Source organism: Crassostrea angulata, chromosome 6, assembly GCF_025612915.1.
Source record: "Crassostrea angulata isolate pt1a10 chromosome 6, ASM2561291v2, whole genome shotgun sequence".
NCBI classification, from domain to species: domain Eukaryota; kingdom Metazoa; phylum Mollusca; class Bivalvia; order Ostreida; family Ostreidae; genus Magallana; species Magallana angulata.
Genome location: NC_069116.1, coordinates 26,700,213 through 26,717,419, shown reverse-complemented (window position 1 = coordinate 26,717,419; position 17,207 = coordinate 26,700,213). Strand labels below are relative to the sequence as shown.

At 34.4% G+C, this 17,207-nt stretch overlaps 1 protein-coding gene across 1 annotated transcript; it reads right to left on the bottom strand.

Moving 5' to 3' along the window:
• Positions 1–2,918: 2,918 nt before the first annotated feature.
• LOC128189234 (copine-3-like) lies at positions 2,919–16,367 on the bottom strand. The gene is made up of 15 exons (XM_052860765.1): positions 16,197–16,367; positions 14,569–14,721; positions 14,304–14,483; positions 13,871–13,945; positions 13,423–13,497; positions 11,776–11,859; positions 11,371–11,460; positions 11,158–11,259; positions 10,738–10,821; positions 5,824–5,883; positions 5,566–5,705; positions 5,245–5,348; positions 4,792–4,934; positions 4,313–4,555; positions 2,919–3,558 (listed from the first exon to the last, which is right to left on the bottom strand). Exons 2-15 carry the CDS (start codon positions 14,713–14,715, stop codon positions 3,424–3,426), a joined length of 1,662 nt encoding a protein of 553 aa, XP_052716725.1. The 5' UTR covers positions 14,716–14,721; positions 16,197–16,367; the 3' UTR covers positions 2,919–3,423.
• Between the last annotated feature and the right edge of the window lie 840 nt (positions 16,368–17,207).

Genomic DNA, 17,207 nt, shown 5'->3' with positions numbered 1-17,207 from the left:
GGGCCTAAACATGTTGGGGCCTAAACGTCTGCAATTCGTCTGCCCCCCTCCCCACTTTCAAAAACGATGCTACGTGCCTGGATTTAATGTAATCTTGATATAACTTTTTTTCTATATTATATACTTGGTTTTTTTTCTTTTCTAATTTTAGACTATTTTGACACAAGATCTATAGGCAGTGATAGGAGGTTGAGAACACAGAACACTACGAAAAAAGATGTACAATGATATGAATCGCTACCTCTATATTAATCTGTAATATTATTTTCGTATATATCTGTGTGTATAAAACCTTTTTTAAATTGCTATCAAAGGGCACCTGCACCAAAAACTTTAAACTGCTCCAAAAACCTTAAGCTTCTCCGGCATCTGAAACTCATGGCCTGTGAAGATTCAGCATCCAATTAAGTCTTTCAAGTCCATAAGTAGGTCCAGATGCATCATCCATGCAAGTTTGATAAAGATAGGACAAGTAATAACTTAGATATATGACCTGCAACAAAAACTTTTACCAGGTCCGGACACCAATGCTGACGCTGAGGGTATAGCATAAGCTCCCCCAGCTAAAAAAGAATATATAGTGGAAAAGTGAGACTGAGATCTAAAGTGAGCTTGTCGAAGTTTTATGGCCCGGGGTCTGATGTAGTAAGCTATCTTAACCAAATTTCTAAAAACAAATGTATAACAAAGTACCTAGTACATGTACACCCTTTTTTATAAATCACAGGGTGAAAAATTTTGCAAAACCTAATTTGCAAAAAATGTCTTAATTGAAACAAATATTAAAACCTTTAAATAGTTTTTTATCTCACCTGAGCTGAAAGCTTAAGCTAGTGTGCTTTTCTGATTACTTAATGTCATGCGTCTATCTGTTTGTTTGTCCATCTGTCTGTCCATCTATAATTTTTCACTTTTTTTCCTTCTTCTCCAGTACCACTGGGTCAATTTTCACTAAACTTCACAGAACATTCCTGGTGTCAGAAAGGGATTCAAATTTGTTAAAATGAACGACCATGCTCTCTTTCGAGATGAAATAATTGTATAATTGCTGAAAATTTGTTCGCGCTTTTTTAAGTCTTCTTTTCAAAAACCGTTTGGCCAGAAGAGCTGAAACTTGGTGTGTGAAAGCATCCTCTTGCAGTCAGAATAGATTCAAGTTGGTTTAAATTTACGATCCCCAAGGGTAGAATGAGGCTAGCTTCAATAATGTGGCCCTCTCAGATTTTTTATATCTGATGTTTACTGGAGAGGGCTACAATTCCATAGGATCTCCGTATGTACAAAATTATTTATTTAATGTGACTGACTTCGGTCTGAAAAGATCGTTTTTATGTTAGACTTCCCTTAGAATGCGTTGTTGACATACACGAAAAAGTTTTTGTCATGAGCTGAAATTGGCACCATTACGGAGATCCTATGGAGTTGTAGCCCTACCCCCCCCCCCCCAATAAAAAAATTGGTGATGGCTACATTATTGCAGCTAGTATGAGGCCACAATGGGTCTTGAATTTTTACATAAGAATAAATAGAAAAAATATCTTTTAAAATCTGCTCAAAATCCATTAATTTAACCAGAAGAGCTGAAACTTACATGGTAGCACCCTCTGATAGTGTAGATTCAAGTTTGTTCAAATTATGATCCCTGTGAGAAAATGGGGGCACACTGAGTGTTGAATTTTTGCATATGAAAAAATAGAGAAAAACTAGAGGCTCGCTGCGAGCAACGAAAAGTCTTCCGTTTGAGTGCACCATAAAGTAGACTACAGTGATAGTTGTTCTTTTCTATCATTTCTAACCAACAAAATACTTGGTAAAAAGTGATAAACAAATTGCAAATGGTATTAAAAACTGTAAAATTAACTGTAAACCTTTGATTTGAGGGAGGCATGCTCTTTGATTTTTTGCCAAGGCTCGGGGATAGAAAACACACAACTCCTTGGATAAAAATCATATACCATCGCAAATCATGAGAGATCCTATATCTATTACACCACAGAGCTGCAATTTGATAACAGTTATGGCCACTGTTGCTCAGGTGAGCCATGTGGCACCTGGGCCTCTTGTAAAACAAGATGAATATGTAATGTTGAAATCAAAGCAATAACTTGGTCAAAGTAATAATGAGTTTTTGTTTCATCTCTTTACTGTAAAATAATAAAAAACATGATATGTCATAAATATTACATGACTTATACAGCTGTAGACAACATATACGGTAAAATATATAAAGTAAGCTCTAAAATTGCTGCAAACGACGAGATATAAATGCATTAACATGAATATGAAAACAGAATATGTGTAACTATAAAAATTTAACCATAACCAATAACCTTTCACCTCATTTATATGGTTTCATACAATCCTGTACAAAGTTTCTCATTCTATGAAATTTGAGGTCCCTCCAATGCACAGTTACATGTACATTATAAATGCAGTCATATACTGCATACACTGGGTGGATTCTTCATCTACTCTTTCACTCATTTTTCATGACTTCATCTGAACTACCTGTATTCAGTTTATCATGTAGTGTCTGAAAACTAGTTCAACTATCAAATAGGGCAGGAACTGAGGGAAGGAGGCATGGTCTTGACAGATTTTTCTGTGTATAAATTGCTTCATCTGGCATCTAGCAGACAACCTACCATACTGACAAGTGCATAGTTAAGATATCAAGCAAAGGACATCTTAAGATCCATGAGGTTTGAAACATTTTAAAAGCCATGCACTTAATTAAGGTGGTATGGGAAACCTCCATGTTGTGATGTACTATTTATTGAAATAAACAATAAAATAAAGTGTAATTTCATTGATAGTTTCTTTCCAAAAATTGTTACCTAACAGCGTAGCGCAGTGGGTTAGAGAGTTCACTACAAATCTTCAAGACATAAGTTTGAATCCTGCGGGGGATTTTCAAATTTCACAAATTTTTAAAACAAATTTTTTGGTTAACTATTGTAAAATTTGAAAATTCTAAACTCGTGAGGGTATCTTAATTATAATGTAGTTTAATCCACATTAATCTTGACATATGTCCCATACCACCTTAATGATTGTAATGTAAAAGGAAGCATTATAAATTCGAATAGAATTCTAAATTATACATGGATGAACACATAAGATTGAAATCAAATAATTTCATTGCTTTATGTTCTTGAACAGAATGAATGTTAACCCCTTATAAAAAAGGAAAGCACCAAAATGTATAAAGTATTGCACATAAAGTATTGATCATATCATTTCAAATAAACAGGCTGTGTACAAATATACTTGTAATAACAGACTACATGTACTGAAAATTAACAAATTAAAGAACAAAATCTGTTAAATTCAACAAACAGTCCATATTTTAAAAATGTAGCAAAAAAAATTTATCGAGAGTTATACACATGTAGATGTGTAAATGCAAGATCATGAGAATTCTTAAGCAAGTTGTTGGTTGGGATCAACAGCTGTATTTTGTCGTTGGTTTGGAGTGATGCGTCTCATTGTAAAATAGTTGACCACTTGCTGTGGAACTTCCGCCAAAACTTGTCGGGCCAAATCCGCTCCAGCAAACTGTCAAAATCAAGGAGAAAAGTCAGTGCTGGCCAGGGTCCTAATATACCGGTAAAAAACATATACACCAGTACTCTTTAAAAGGCCTTCAATACCTGGTAACTCTAAATCAGAGTATTGCTGGTACATGTGTATGTGTAGAATACAGAATAATTCATATATGATCAAGGGCCCTGGCTCAAAGAGGCGTGTAAAGTTACCAGGTACAATTGTAGACTTGCAGACAAAGATAATGATAAAATAATTGCTGTAGTAATTACAGCAATCTTTTACAAATTGCATTCAGTTTTTAATGTACATTAAAACTGAATAGGTACACATAAAATGTTTTTTTAAAGATACAAAACAGGTCATACATACACTTAAAAAATTTATGATGAGAGGAAACTGATGTCATCTTAAACTTATTTTGAAGCTTGTCAGAACATGATTAAGAGATTTTTACTTAAACCAAAAGTCCAAAGTTTTGTTAAAATAGCTCTACTATTGGTGTATCAGTAGCATAATCAGCCCCCCCCCTCTTCAATATTATTTTCAGGGGTTTTTTTCCACACAAAAAGCAACAGACTGTCTCATTCAAAGACTTGCAAAGGGGGATTCAAAATATAAAATTGAGTAAATTAAATGATTCATTGTGTGGGTACGTTGCATGCATATACCGGTATTTACCCTAAACAGAACTCAAGACATCAAGAGAAAAACTTTTTATCAATAAATACTGGTATACTTTATATAAAAAAATCAGTATTCTTACTGCAGAAGACTGATAATCCCTAAAGGGCACAAACTGGACGATGTCTCTCAGAGCAGGTCTACCATTGGCCCCTTTCAGGACTCCATTGTCTCCATCCAGGAAGTTCATGTCACTGAAGTCTGCCTCCCCCACCCCCACAATAATGAGGGACATGGGTAGACCCGAGGCATAGACAATGGCGTCCCGGGTCTGGTCCATGTCTGTGATGATGCCATCAGTCAGAAGAAGCAGCACATAGTAGGCCTGCAGTATAGACATAAGTACATGTGTATATGTATCCATATATTAAATTTGAGTTGAATGTGTGCAACTGTTGCTGAGATAATGAATGAAAATTTAATGATGAAAGAAAAACGGAACATGGTAACACTATAAGCCCCCGGCCATTTTATGGAATGGGGGTTCAAAAATAAAATCTGAATATTTTCAGCTCAAATTAGGACCATGCCCATTTAACAACCTAGGGAAAGAATACAAACATGTGCTCCTTTTTCAGCCTCTTCTTTCTGGGCCTGCTCAGCAAACCTGGCCACATGGTAGATGATGGGAGCCACATTGGTGGGACCCCATAGTTGTACATTCTGAATTGCATACTTGTAAGCCTCAACCACACCATTTATTCCTGGAGAAAAAGAAAAATTCCCATAATTACACGTACACATAAATTTCAAAACTTGATAACATCATTTTGAATATACTGTAAACATACTATATTGGGCTGTATATTCTATTTAGCGTCTTTGGTGAAATGCAACTTCTGCTAAATCAAGTACATCACTAAATGCCATGCATATACATGTATGTATAAGAATAGTCACATTCAGGAATAAGGCTAATTAAAATCCATGCCAACTTGTTCAAAAATTAATTTTCACTAAATATCATACACGCAAAAAATAATACGTTTACAGTAATCAAAACTTATGGAGTACCTGCACAATATGGATTTGCTGGGTTGAAATTTAAAGCAAACTCCATTGAAATATTTCCATCTGGAAGCTTTGCTCCAAAGCCCAATGCTGGGAAAAGTTTGTCACTATAGATGAAAATTTAAATACTGGTAATTCATTTGTGTAAATAAAATTAATGATCTCTATCAAATCATTTCTTCGGTTTCATTCAAAATACTGAGCAGCTATCCTTGACTTCATAAATGGAGCACTGATACATTTATCAGTTGCTGACCTTTCTACATATTATTCATAATTGCACATTTGCCGAAAGTGAAAACCCAGACGACACTATTTTCTCACGTGTCATATTCCTGGCAGACTGATCCTACAGCCTGGATAGCATGCATATACTGGTTCGGCCTTTGACCCGAGGGATCAATGTAATGAAGAGAATCTGGTCTGGAAGGTTCGCCATTAGATCCCGTAAAATCGACGCCTACCTATAAAATGATATATTTCCATATTATCCAGAATCTGATGAGATTATGTAGCTAAATTCGTCAATAATCAAGCCAAATTTTAAAAATCTACTTTAAATTGTCAGAAAGATGCACTTGCTGTGAAATTTATCTGCATGCCTCCATAAATGAACTCCAAAAAGTTTGGCTGTCTGAAAATCTAAAAGAAAAAGAAAGAGATTGAGTAACTGTGATGACATTTTCTAATAATATTGTAGTAATTGTATTATAGGTATGCTATAAATGACATATTATTGTAGACCTGAAGCATGCTAACACTCAACATGGTCAGCACCCATAAAACCAATCCATATTTTCTAACATGCCATATTGAACTCTAAATAATAAAAATAAAACACCAAATCAGATTCACAACAGATTTATTCATTTTCATGTATTGTAATCCACCCCCCTCTGTGGCATTATTTGGTCTTGGCTTCAAGACAATGAGTAAAATATGTGTAAATAAAGTATTTGTAAATTACATCATAATTTTACAATGGAAATGCCATTAGTGCATTGACACCAAATGGGTATGGTCAAAAACACATCATTGTCTAAAAAATTCAACAATTTTCAAACAACCAACTGTGCAAATTTATTCTTTCCGGTTAACGGCAAAGAAAATATTTGCAACATAAAAAATTAGCAAATGGCTCAAAAAGAATATTACAACTTCAACAATTGCAATCAATATAAATGCAAAACACCAACTTGGTCAACTAAGATTCCGGTAAACGGCAATTCGAGCCAAAAAATTGTTCAACTTCAAATTGTCATTATCAAATAATTTCAACTGCACATCAATTGTGCACAAGTAGATCGGGAACAACACGCGCATTCATCTGGTATGACGGGAAGACAGGAACAACAAGAAGCACATTCTTCAAAATGCAATTTTCATGAAGTGGTGGGTTTTCTAGTCGAGACTCCTTAGTTGAACTTTAGTCAGTTGAAAAACTGTGAAGGTTAACCAATACTGAATCTGTGAACTTTTTTCCAACCAATGATTTCTTAAAGCTCATCCTGAAATACAAAGTTCAATACGCAGTAAAATTCTTATATTTAAACAAATCAAAGGGGTAACAAGGGTGGGAGGGGAAAATATTTTTCTCACAACTTTTTCATGTGCATCCCGGTTGCTGCCTTTTTCAAAAAGGAAGTTTGTTAAACGTAAACCAAAACTGTACAAATTTCCGGAATAATTAAAAAACTTAGCTTCACTCTAAAATAAATTGATTTATTTTTTAATTAATAAATCTTATTATTGTAGACCTGAAGCATGCTAACACTCAACATGGTCAGCACCCATAAAACCAATCCATATTTTCTAACATGCCATATTGAACTCTAAATAATAAAAATAAAACACCAAATCAGATTCACAACAGATTTATTCATTTTCATGTATTGTAATCCACCCCCCTCTGTGGCATTATTTGGTCTTGGCTTCAAGACAATGAGTAAAATATGTGTAAATAAAGTATTTGTAAATTACATCATAATTTTACAATGGAAATGCCGTTAGTGCATTGACACCAAATGGGTATGGTCAAAAACACATCATTGTCTAAAAAATTCAACAATTTTCAAACAACCAACTGTGCAAATTTATTCTTTCCGGTTAACGGCAAAGAAAATATTTGCAACATAAAAAATTAGCAAATGGCTCAAAAAGAATATTACAACTTCAACAATTGCAATCAATATAAATGCAAAACACCAACTTGGTCAACTAAGATTCCGGTAAACGGCAATTCGAGCCAAAAAATTGTTCAACTTCAAATTGTCATTATCAAATAATTTCAACTGCACATCAATTGTGCACAAGTAGATCGGGAACAACACGCGCATTCATCCACATGGCGAAAGTGAATGCATGCACTGTATGTATTCAGTGAAGCCACCGCCACCATGTGGGGGAAGCGGGTAGTTCCTTAAGCCTAGACCTTGCCACATTCCACATGAACAATAAACTTGGTTCAAAACTAGTAGAGTTTGGGATGAACAAGTATCCCAGTTTTGCTAAATTGTTAAATAGCTGCACAAATTGTATTTAAAAATATTTCAGTTCCTTTTTCAGACAAATGAACACCATCCCTGTCAAACAACAGCTCATCATTGGGTATAATATCTGGGTACTTAATGTAGCCACCAATAACAACCATTTTCCCCTTTCCACTTTGATCAGCTTTGGAGTGTTCCAGATATAATTTTTAAAGATTTATCCAATGACAACTACAGGTTTTTAAACTGGACTGCATGACATACAGCTTGTTTCTTCCCCTCGGTTATCTCACCTACCCTAAAATATCCACACACAAAAAAACTAAACTATAAGCAGCTGCAAAAAGTTTTGCTTCATAAATATCATTGCAGACAATTGGCAATGATTTCAATATGCTCTCCAAAATGTTTAATGTTATTGGCAATCTGATATCTTTAGACTTAGCCTTTCTTCTTTAACCTTATAATAATTTTCTGACTATAAAATTTTGAGTCACATCTGTGTAATTATACAACTTGAGATAGTATGAAATTCCAGACAGATAGGTCTTTGCTGTAGATTCTCCTAACCCTCTTGCTGACATGTAACCAACAAATTGTATAATTTGCTCTAAAGGAGGGGGCCAAAGCCTCTCAAGGGTAATAGTATCACGAAATTCACCGCCTATTAAAATCCCTTGCATTTGGAACACCTTTGCTAAAAAATTTTTAACTCCCAACAATACTCTGAATTTCTTGAAGCTGGAGAGATTTTTTCATCAAACTTGATGTTAGAAGTGAAGTTAATTGCTGTATTTTTTCTGGTGGGATTCTTACAACCATGTCTGAGGTGTCTATTTCTAAACCTAGAAAAATTATGTTTGTACAAGGACCCATTGTATTTTCTTGTGCTAAGGGAACAGCGATGAATTCACACAAGTCCTGGAACCCTTGCATCAGCTGAACACACTCATCTGAACCAGAGGCACCCAAAAATAAATTTTTTTACCCATTTCAATTCGTCTTTTCAATTCCCATTGCAAAAATGTTGAAATTTTTTCAAATAGATTACAAGAAATTGCACACCCCATTGGCAGGCACTTATCAATGTAATAATTTCCCTCAAACTTGAAACCTAGGAGGTCAAAATCTCCTGGGTTTATAATCATTAGTCTAAATGCAGACTTTATATCCATTTTTGCCAAAACAGTGCCTTTACCTAACCGTGCAACTTCCTGTAATACCTGATCTAGAGATGTGTATGCAACTGAACAGTCCTCTGGGTCTATGAAATGATTGACACTATTCATTTCTGGATAAGAAAGATGTGTTATTAATCTTCAGCTACCTCCGGACTTGGGGACTATACCTATTGGCAAAAACTCATAAGTTGGATATTGGTTTGTTTGAAAAGGGGCCTGCAATTCTGCCTATAAAAGAAACTTCACTATTTATTTTTTCCCGTGCTGCTTCTGGAAATTGCAAAAAAGATTTTAATATTTTTTGACTTAGCCTTGGACCCTTATAGCCAATTCTAAAACCAAACTGAAAACCTTGTAATAATTCAGTTCCTATAGCCTTATTTGAATAATTTTGTAGTAGTGGTTTTAAATTATGAATTTTGATTGGGTTATATCCCAACTTCCAGACATTAAGCCTAGTAGTGATTGCCCCTACCCCCCCCCCCCCCCCAGAATGGAATGCTCCTCTACTCCCTGTATTTTGATACTGTCCCCTATATCTTCTATTGGAGCCCTGACTACGAAATGGCTGGCCCCCCCTGGATGACTGCATCTGCTATTTCTTTGGGCAAATTGCTAGTGGATGCTGGGCATTACATTTCATACATTGATGCAAATAACTGCAGGGTGCCTTGAAACAAGACCCCTGAAAATTATATGTATAACACTTACTATTCTGACTCTGGTTTTGTGTATCAGCAGCCAGAAATGACCTACTTATAGGTGTAATGTAAATTAACCACAATTCCGGGTCAACTGTCCCCCATGCTCCCGATGGGTTTTTTGCAAGCTTTAATCGAAATTGCTGGTCATACTCTTTAAATCCTAAACCGGATGATCTAGCTGCTGCTAACCTAACATCATTCATGTACTTTAAGAGATCTAAGGCTTTAGTAGGATGACCCTCCAAATAAATGCTTGCAAATATGATAAAAGCATCTGTCCATTGTTGAATATTAGTAATATTTTTTGCATTTTTTTCGGTAGCTTGAAGCTCGCCGTTCACCATAACAAGTGATTGTTTTTGAGGCTCATTGGAATTAACAAACATTTTTGCCAAATCTACGTACTGACCTTTAATTATCTTGTTCTTCAACTCTTGAGAAACATTTAAACCTAAAACGTTGTTATAGCTAACAATCATTTGAGGAATATCATTGTGTTCAGTAAAATTTTGAACTGTACCTGATTCCGGGCAATGTTTTGTGTTTCCAACCACATGGTCAACCTCCGGGGATTTATCCACTGTCACCGACGTGTCCGTGTTGACAGATTGCCCCCTCTTTTCTTTTGACTGCTGTTGATTTTTTGTCGGACCTTCTCTCCGCTCTGCAATCCGTTTGCTCTTCTTTACTTTCGGCATGATGTGCGCACGCTAACGTCAGGCCAACAGAAATCCACCAACATCGACTTAATCCTTTATTTTTTTCGACTATCGACGTAAATATTGTCACTGTAAATTGTTACTCGAACCAGTTTCAATAATCTCGCACGATATTTTGTACAAAAGATTCACTAATTTGAAAATATTTTTCTCACAACTTTTTCATGTGCATCCCGGTTGCTGCCTTTTTCAAAAAGGAAGTTTGTTAAACGTAAACCAAAACTGTACAAATTTCCGGAATAATTAAAAAACTTAGCTTCACTCTAAAATAAATTGATTTATTTTTTAATTAATAAATCTTATTATAATAAAATGTACCTGTTTCATGTGTTAGTCTATTTACCGGTAATTGTACTTCTACTAAATGTGAATGAAAATAAGTGTATATATTAAGTGTATTTACCCTGACTTCTGTCATGTGAGCCACTCCAGAGTTTGTTTTGCTTTTCTTGTAGTTCTTTTTTGGATTGATAAATGGAAATTGTAGCTGAAAAAAAAACACAGCAAAAGTACAGAAAATGAGCTTAATACACCAAGAATCCTGAGGAAAAGCGATTGATTAATACTGTAAACAGGGAAATATTCGCACCCGTTTTATTTTCGCCCCTTTACCCTAGTTGTTATTGGCCAAATTTAAGACTGAGTAAAGTGTTACAAGACAGAGTTATCTCTATTAACACAGCTCTGCCTGGGTGAAGTTAAGACAGGGCGAAAGTGTATAAGGGCAAAATCAACACAGGGTGAAAATATTCCTGATTTTTTTTGTTTCTTATTTAACAATACATGGCTCACATAAAATTCATTATTCAAAACATGCAAATACCTCTTTTCCAGTTCCTGCAGCTTGCTCCAATTCTGCAATAGTAGTTGTAAAGGAGCCAATCAAATCATGGGATCCATCACTATCATGGTCACTGCAGCTGAACTGTTATACACAAAAACAGGCACAGTTACCGAAATAAAAGCAGTGCATCAATTATGTAGAATACCAAGCAACACAGTACATGAATTACTTTTGTGTACTGTTCTAACAGACCTGAATCTGCTGGGTCTTGTTTCCTCCACACAAAGCTTGAACTGCCACTTGAAATGGTCTCCACACTGGGTTTAGTGTATTCTTGCAAACCTTTATGAATCAAAACACATTAACATAACTTGCAAATAGCCTACCAATAACTGATACATTATTTACATATAAGATGATTGTACTTTAAAAAAGAATGAAAATTGTCAAGGTACAAGTTCCAAGAGGACTAGTCTATTTTTCAAGTTGGCAGTGACCCTGAAGTCAAACTGGTAAGGATATTCAGGTAAAAGGGCACACTGTTATCATCAAAACAATGTAATGTGTTAAGTTTGATATCAATTCCTTATATTACATCATGTACATGTGCCGTGATTTCTGTATGAAACATAAGTACAATATACTTGTTGGACTGACCTCTGTTCTATGTACCACCTGCCAGCTCCCATCCGATGCTTGTCTGGATATCTCTAGGAATGGGTCCGACTTCCCCATGAAATCCTGCAACACAAAAAATAGAAGGTCCTTTGAGATGCTGAAAATGCTGTGCATCAGAAAGGATACAGGTCACTCTTAATACCTCCAAGTCCACGGGACCGCTATAAAACTCAGAGAAATCAAGAGTTCAAGGTTTCAAGTTTCCAGAATTTTCCGGGTTGGCTTTCAGGTTTTAATTATTTCCTCATTTTGACAACGTCTCCTAATTATCATAAGTCACTGGAAATTTTCATTATCGGGTACTGAAATGACTAATTATCAATCATCACCATCCAGTTTACCTGTGCTACATGCTTAAACTCCCATTACACGGGTTGCGCGTCTAACGCCTGAGGTCATTTAAATGACCACAGAAGGTGTTAAGAGGGCATTACTTTAGTTCACACTGCCACTTCGAGGTATCAAGGGTAAATCACAATGGATTATGTATAACAGGACCATATTTTGACTTCAGGGTTTCAAGAGATTGAGCGTTCGAGAAATCAAGGGTAAATTTGCTTAGTTATATAGTGGAAAAAATCAGGACCGGCGACTGACTTTGAGCTATCAAGAACTTCGAGAGATCAAAGTACGAGCCATCAAGAGTTACCTGTATATTAAACATAATACATATCCAAGTAACTCTCCTAAGTCATTTAAAGGGACTTGTACAGGATTTGAGATCAAAAATTTTATTTTTATTTTTTATGTCTAAAATGTTTTACTGGTGCATTTTAAATGATTGACCAAAATATTGAATATCAAAGTCAAGTTACAAGCGAGATACAGAGGTAAGACTTGGTTGTAATGTAAACAAAGCTCGAGTCTTATAGTTGTTAACAAAAAATGTAATGTAGAGAATTGCCATTTCTTATACAAAATGCATGTAAAAAACAATTTAAACTAATTCAATATCTTCATAAATACTATTATCAACAAAAGAAAGATACATTTAATTGAAACATATACCAATACAATACATATTTTAAAAAATTACAATATTCGAGCTTTGTTTACAAAACAAAGAATTATGAACTCTGTATCTTGCTTATAACTTGATATTTAATTTGACGTTCAAATTTTGACATAGCATTATAAACTTCTATATTTATCATTATAAACATTGAAAATGGAAAAATAAAATTTGAAAATTTTAAGTCAAATCGTGTCCAAGTCCCTTTAAAGAAATGGGAAAAACTCTACTGCGCATTCACTCCCAAACACATGGGAACATTTTCACATGAACTAAATTCTAATAATTCTCAAATTGTCCCTTCTCCTTCATGCTATACATCTTGCAGAACAGTAAGATTACATGTTTATTGAAATCATTAAATTCTTGGTTCATTAAATTCTTGGTTAATCAAGTACCATACATAGAATTAAAAATTTTTGTCAAGTTAATGGGTACATAATTTTGTGGATTTGCTTGTTTGAATAATGAACAGATCCACTGTATGTCCACTCTTTGCTGAGGATGTTAAATTAAGGCTGAGGAGTTCCCATGAAAACCAAGAAAAATAGATCCCTGAGACCATGATTCCACAATTCATTAGTGCATAAATTGACATGAACTGCAAAAGGTACCTTGTTGTCTACTTTTGTGGCTCCAATGTGGAGAAAGACCATCTCACCTCCTTCTCTGACTTCTTCAGACCTTACCTACAAGAAAGCTGTTTAGATTTCAATTTGATACAATTTGTGGACACATTAAAAAAATAAAGTTTAAAAAAATCTAAAACAAAAGGGAGATAAATACATTGCAATCTCATTTAACCTCTGAATATGATTTGGATAAGTATAACAAATTAATGATAAAGTTCCATTGCTGATACTTATACACATAATTTTCAGTAAGTTAAAAAGCACACAGTTCTCAAATATTTGTGTTAAAATGTTCTTATGAAAACCCAACTGTGGTTTCTCAATAATAAAAAGTCTTCTGTATGTAGTTCAAAACTTTTTGTAAAAGCATGCAGAAATGATTTTTAATTTTGATAAATTAACCATATAATATATTTTAAACAATCCTTACATATATTAGGGAACCTCCAATTGGTTTTCCATCTGTCTTTTCCAAAGGAGCAGAAAATGGATTGCGTGAAACAATCTGAAGTAAATAAAATTTCCATTTTTTTTAACCCTCTCAAAAGTGAAGTCTAAATTTGATTCAAATTACAGAGGCCATTATTTATCATTCCTACACAGTTAATGTGAAGAAATCAATGCATACCGGTAATTATTAAATTTTGATACGCACTGCAAACACGGATCTAGAGTTTAAAGGGGGGGGGGGGGGGTTATAAACTTTCTTATTCCTCATATTTACATTGTTTGCATAAATAAATATTCAATTTTATAATCTATATTCACTCCTGCATACCGGTAATTAAGAAAGGAGAAAGAAAAAAAAGCTATAATTTTGTGTCTTGTTAATTGTAACACACGATGATATTTTTTCATATTACCTGTGCCAGATTGCATTCCACTTTTCCAAGAAAGTCGTCATCGGTCAATTTGCTGGTCGCATTGTCCAAGTCGTAGACTTCAATTTTCACCTTCTGAATTTCTTCAAAGAAATAGTCCACCGTGAAGGGTGTGACAAACTTGGGATTATGGTTGTTCTTAATCTGCTCAGTTCTTCCCATCTAAGAACAAATGGAATTAATAAAACACAATGTGGGTTAGAAAATTACACTGCATCTTCATTAACTAGTATTAATGGCTGTATACCTCACTCCAGGAGTTAGTTCCCCTTTGCTGCATGTACAAAATGGCACATGGGTCAGATTTGGAGAATTCATCCTTTTTCTTCAGTCTAGTACATTCCACTCTCAGCTCCACTTTGGATACGGGGCCAGATCTACTGGGCTGACTCATTACTGCCTGTGAAATATAGTAAATGTATTTAGCATGCATTCTCTAAAGATGAAATCCGAGAGGTTTGGCATGGTACAGCAGAGGCACTTGGTTCAAATCCATTTATTAACTATTTTTTAATAAAATCCTGTTGAGAAAATGCTTTTAAAAAATTATTTGGAAAGACTACAATTAATAGCTTTATTTATTAAATTTAAATGACCACTAAACATCACAATATTCATTAATTAGCTCAATAATTTTTGGAATTTATCTTAGTATGAGAAGTGCAATAGAATATATATACTTAAAAGAGTTTTTTTATACTGTTAGAATGAAGCAGAAGAAGTTTTTTGTGCATGACAAGATTTTTCCCCAGGAAATGACCAAAGTATATGCGACATGACATGACACATTTTTTTTTTCTGTTATCATGCACACTTAACCAAACTAGAAATCAGTGGAATTTGAAAGGTTTCAATTAGGATGTTTCCATTTACATTTTGTAGTCCAGAATTTTGACATCTTTGCATATAATTCATAATTATAATAAATAAATAGAAACGAATCATGATATTAACAGTGACTTCATTTTCAGGCATTTTAAGGAAGTATATAAATAAACCCTAATAATAAAAATTTAGAAAAAAAAATGATCAGATTTGTTAATATTTTAATTTTATAGTGTCTTCTCTATCCTCATATAGGCATTTTATACGCCTTGAAGTTATTCACCCATCTTCTTCGGTCAAACTTGTTGCATGTAATAGGAAGAGTGATAATAACAAAAGTTTGGAATTTCATGTGACATCTAGCTGTCAGTATTGAGTTCTTTAATTGTAAATGGCCAACTATACTCTGTCCCAAGATATTTTGGATTCACGTTTGGCTTAATTGTTTGATATTTATAAATACCTCAGGATTCAAACGATGTTCATTCAAAAGTATGAAAAATTTCCAAGATTTCTCAGTCAAAACGCCCCCGTTAGCTTATCAGGTTTCAATACAATGCTAAAAAATGTGATGTCTATGGAGATTTTGTATTGCAGCAAGCCCGGATGATAACGTTGAAATATTGCGCGATGTATTCCGAGTGTATTCCGAATGGAGTAAAGATTCCCAATTATAAATCTCCGTAAGGAATCTGTTTTCGTTCCTGTGAATTTTTTCGAGTGAAAGATGATAATGTGTCAATGAAATTATCTTGGAAAATATCCCTTTCAACTATTTCAATTGCACTTCTTTCACAGGTAAGTGTATTTTTATCAAAAATCGTCCAAATGTGCAGCATAAATATCTTGGGACAGACTATACATCCATATGCCTGTCCACTTCTCAAAAGAGAATAGTCACTCTGCTGATAGTGGAGCCTCCAGCTAGCCACTGGACAGTCCCTTATTATATTTTGTTAAAGGTTTTCAAAGAGTAAAACATAATTATGCCTCTTTCGGATATAACTTGCGAAACTATGAACTCGGCAAACTAACCATGCTAACACTTACTTTTCTGCGTTTTATTAATATTGCCTGTTTCAGTTTTTGCCAGCAGCTTAGGTTGGATGTTTTTGTTCTTATTTTCCGGGTTTGTCAGTTTGCCTGAAAAGACACTAAAATGTAATAATAAGCCAATAATAACTGCAAATAATTACAAATAATTAAAATTTTCCAAAATGTAGGTTATTATTCCCCTACTGCAGTACAGTCGTGATCAGTTGGTAAACTAACTACGTGCTTTTTAGACGGTGGCTATTTATAGCCACTGTCTATTGCTACGGTCCTGACCGGAAGGGTATTTCTCACGGGGACCCTAGCGGATAACGAACGATAACTCTGTTAGGTACATGTATGCAGTGTTTTATCTACGTGTCGATTTCAGTATGAGAACTCATTTTAATCTTATCAGATGTTTTAAGCATTATAGCTGCTAATTATTTTGTACATACATTTAAATAATGTATGAAATTGTATTTTATTTTAAATGAGCCGTTACCCTATCTGCTTACGCGGTATTAATAATATAAGGCTCAAACTGCCAGTTTTGACGTTTAACTCTGTATCAGGACTGCATATAAACTATATCACTGCGATAATTGGTCAAGAGATCTCACAATAATTGCTTCTTGTTTTTTATGATATAAATAATTGTCAGAAACACACTATTTAAACTGGTTTGCCATTTCATATTTCAGCAATTATGCTTCATCGATAAATTCAGCCATTTTCAACGCATTAGTTTTAGTTGAGCAGTATATTTTTTGTTGTTGTAGCTTATTCCAAAGAATTCACAACAGACACTGACAATGAATATTACATAAATTACATTTTATTGAACTTCAACCGATCAATGGCACAGTTTCTTCTACAAGTGTGCATGTGTTTTCAAACACACAAAAACTTTAAATTTACGATACAAATGTGTTAAATTTTCGACTGACCTGTGATTTACAATGTACCTTATTTTGTACCTCACTCAGTCTGTAGAAACATAAATTTTATTACAGGCACCTCAATATT

What these genes read in the sequence shown, in the direction of transcription:
- LOC128189234 (XM_052860765.1), bottom strand. Translation starts at nt 14,715, where the DNA reads ATGAGTCAGCCCAGTAGATCTGGCCCCGTATCCAAAGTGGAGCTGAGA. An exon ending in ACAAGACCCAGCAGATTCAG is followed by an intron (nt 11,260 to 11,370) that starts GTCTGTTAGAAC and finishes TGTGTATAACAG; the next exon opens with TTCAGCTGCAGTGACCATGA. An exon ending in GTCTGCCAGGAATATGACAC is followed by an intron (nt 5,349 to 5,565) that starts GTGAGAAAATAG and finishes TTTCATCTATAG; the next exon opens with TGACAAACTTTTCCCAGCAT.